The 3,103-nt window shown below is 41.6% G+C and overlaps 1 protein-coding gene across 1 annotated transcript in view; it reads right to left on the bottom strand.

The window, feature by feature from the left end:
* Positions 1 to 628: 628 nt before the first annotated feature.
* LOC107570070 (coagulation factor X-like) overlaps positions 629 to 3,103 on the bottom strand; it is an 11,185-nt gene continuing 8,710 nt past the window's right edge. The window contains exon 8 of the mRNA XM_016256262.1: positions 629 to 774. Coding sequence (XP_016111748.1) covers positions 629 to 774 — 146 coding nt within the window. The remainder of the gene's footprint in view (positions 775 to 3,103) is intronic.

The following is a 3,103-nucleotide window of genomic DNA, read 5'->3' as shown; positions in this document are numbered from 1 at the left end:
TGAATTACACGTGAAATTTTGAAGCAGATAGACTGAAATAGTATTTTCTTGTAAAACATACAATAGCTTTATTTGCAACTTCTAAAAAATTACAAATTAAACATTTTACAGTGCAGATGTTTCCTTTTGTACGTGGTTCTCATGACTGCAATACATTTATATGATTTGAAATCACTATAAACAATAAATGGTGGCACGATTGATCTCTGCATCATTACATCGAACTGAACTGCAAAAATGACATTTTCAAACACTCGTCTGTCATTGGCCAGTCAGTCAGAAAGCCCCGCCCCAAACACAAGTGATTGGCTGAGTCAGAACATGAAGCTGCCCTAAATATTTTCAAATGTACACTAGCAGTCAAAAGTTTTTGATTTACGATTTTTTATGTTTTTTAAAGAATTCCCTTCTGCAAAAAATAAGTATTTTTTTGTCGTTTTCCAGTGCAAAACTAAAAAAAAAAATTCTACACATTCCACACATTTTTCCGCATTCCACACGTTTCCGCATGTTGTTTGGATGCCGTTTGTGTGTTCATTGCCTACACAATTCAATTATTTTATAAGCATCCCAACAAAAACAATCCTGGATCCTGAATCACTGATCAGTGATGTGTTTGTGATGATCATCAGATGTCATACTGTCTTCTGGTCGTTCTCGAAGCATCGGCCTCTTCTTTGTTGCATCTCTCCTCAAAGCACTCGCGCCCCAGATTCCCCTGAATCAGGATCTCCTCCAGCAGGAACGCATGGGCCCGCCGCCGGGACCGAAACACTGGAACACACCCAGAACTTCAACAAACATCACACTGTGCACGTTTCACCAGTTATCTAACAGTAGCACTGTTTCCATACACCTATTTTTATGCGCATTTTGGGATATTGCATAGAAAACCGCTGGATGGAAATGCCAAGATGCACATTAATTCTCACGCGCAATTTATAATATATGAAAATGATTACATTCGGTGGCTTCTCCTACTTTTCTTACTGATATTTAGTGCCAGTTTATCAGGAAGTGATGATTTTGTTCTCTTTGACTCGTTGGATAGAAACGGTGCTTTCTTCGCAAATATGTTTTATGCCATATTCCAGTTTTGCGCATAAGTTAAATTAGCATCTTCAACTATTTTTATGCGCATTTTGGGATATTGCATAAAAAAACGCTGGATGGAAACACCAAGATGCGTATAAATTCTAAATAATATGCTTTAAAAAAATGTATGCGCTCAACTAAGTCGTATAAAATTCTTATCCGGTGAGAAAACATGCGCATAAACTACGATGGAAACACTTTTACCGAATAAATTCCTTAATGTGAATCAAAAAAGACATGCGACATCTGAAGCTCGTAGTTTATTGTTTACGAAAATTATTATACAGTGCCTTCTCCTACTGCAGCAAATTTAATTCGATTTCTTTGTAATATTTAGCGAAAGTTAATCTGGAAGTGACGACTTGGTCTCTTCAGCGCACTGGATGGAAATGGTGCCAATTTTGTCGATATTCCAATTTTGCGCACAAGCTTAATTCGTTACTTTGGATGGAAACATAGCTATTAGCAGTGAACGTCCTAATCAAACTAGTTAAACAGAGCAAAACAAGGACAGGAACCATGAATCCAGATAGTTGATCTCTCACCCGTCTGTTGATCCGCGGTCGACACCTGATGAGCGATCAGCGTGAAGAACAGCAGACGACAAATGAGCGATTCCATCGCGATCAATCGGCAGAAGCTCTCAACGACTGTCTGTAGCCCCGCCCACAATCAGTACAGTCAATAACATCAGGTCCTCTCCAAAGAGCGTCTTCCTCAGGATACATGCGTCTCTCTTACTGTACACAACTACATTTCTGTCATGACAACTCTCGGAGGGATTGGTACGGTAATGTATATGACAATGTTAATGTATTTGGTCTTGGCGGAAGAGATCTGCTACGCTGCTGCTGCGGCAGAGCAAGTAACGAGACTTGCTGCTGCAATACATCCACAACATACTGCTGTGAGCATGTAAGAAATACTGCTGCTGCACATATAACATACATGAAACAACCCCCATGTAGCGTACATGAATCACCTCGTAGCAGATCTATACAGGTGGAGCTGGGGAAGGTGGAGGGTTTCTGAAGTGCGCTGCAACTGCTACGGCAAGCACTAGTCATATATTTGAATGTTGAGCAGCGAGCTCATTGGCTACCGATACAGGAGAGAACCAATCAGCTGTGCCATGTGATAATGATGTCATTAGGTCAGACTGAGTTAGACCTATCGGACTGCGCCATCTAGAGTTTCATGCCAGAACTCTGTATTTAACCATTACACCCAATACTGTTTATAATACTAATGCAAATGTGCTCTGAAGTTCTCTCTGTCAAAACCCATCCTGCAGTTTTACCCCCATAAAAACCAGCACAGAAACTGTGGAAAAACTCTGCAGATTCTGTCTGGGCCTACATGAAACACACAGACAATGAGCCATGCAGCAGTCACTGCTTCAAACGCTCGCTCTCTCTATATCTCATTGCGATGACACTGTGTGGGCAGCCCGAGAGGATGCTTATGCATAACAGCAGATGGTTGTCATGGCAACAGATGCCTACACGTCCTACCAGGCAGTCCCACTCATCCACAGACACCTACTCACCCCAAACACGCTCGCGCACAAGACAGACTGCGCTTAAAACGGCGAGGAACTGTTGGCAAAGTAGAGAGGATGTTTTTAAATTCCTTGCCCTTTCCCTCTCTAGCGAGCTCTCCGGCACAATCAGGGCTCTCTGCGATATTTTTATCTCGTTTTTATAAACATGGACGTGGGTTATCTCGCCCACGTCCCCTCCTCAAACACCATCAGACAGGTAGATTCAGCTGCTGTCGGAGTTTTATACGCTTCACAACGACGAAAGGCCAGCAGTGACATAAAATAACCATGCAACTGTGTGCAACTGCTGAAACTGTGAGGTTTAGTTTTAGTAATATGATCTGCTTTGGTAAATGTCACGAGCACAATCTACATACATTCGTTTTGCAGCTTTCAAAAACACAAATGTGCATGTAATTGCATTCATGCATTGAGCGTCTCAATACAGAGAGGTTTGCTAAGCAC

This window comes from Sinocyclocheilus grahami, unplaced genomic scaffold, assembly GCF_001515645.1.
Source record: "Sinocyclocheilus grahami isolate Dianchi unplaced genomic scaffold, SAMN03320097.WGS_v1.1 scaffold1411.1, whole genome shotgun sequence".
NCBI lineage: Eukaryota > Metazoa > Chordata > Actinopteri > Cypriniformes > Cyprinidae > Sinocyclocheilus > Sinocyclocheilus grahami.
The sequence above is the reverse complement of the archived record's forward strand: the minus strand, read 5'-3'. Positions and strand labels throughout refer to the sequence as shown.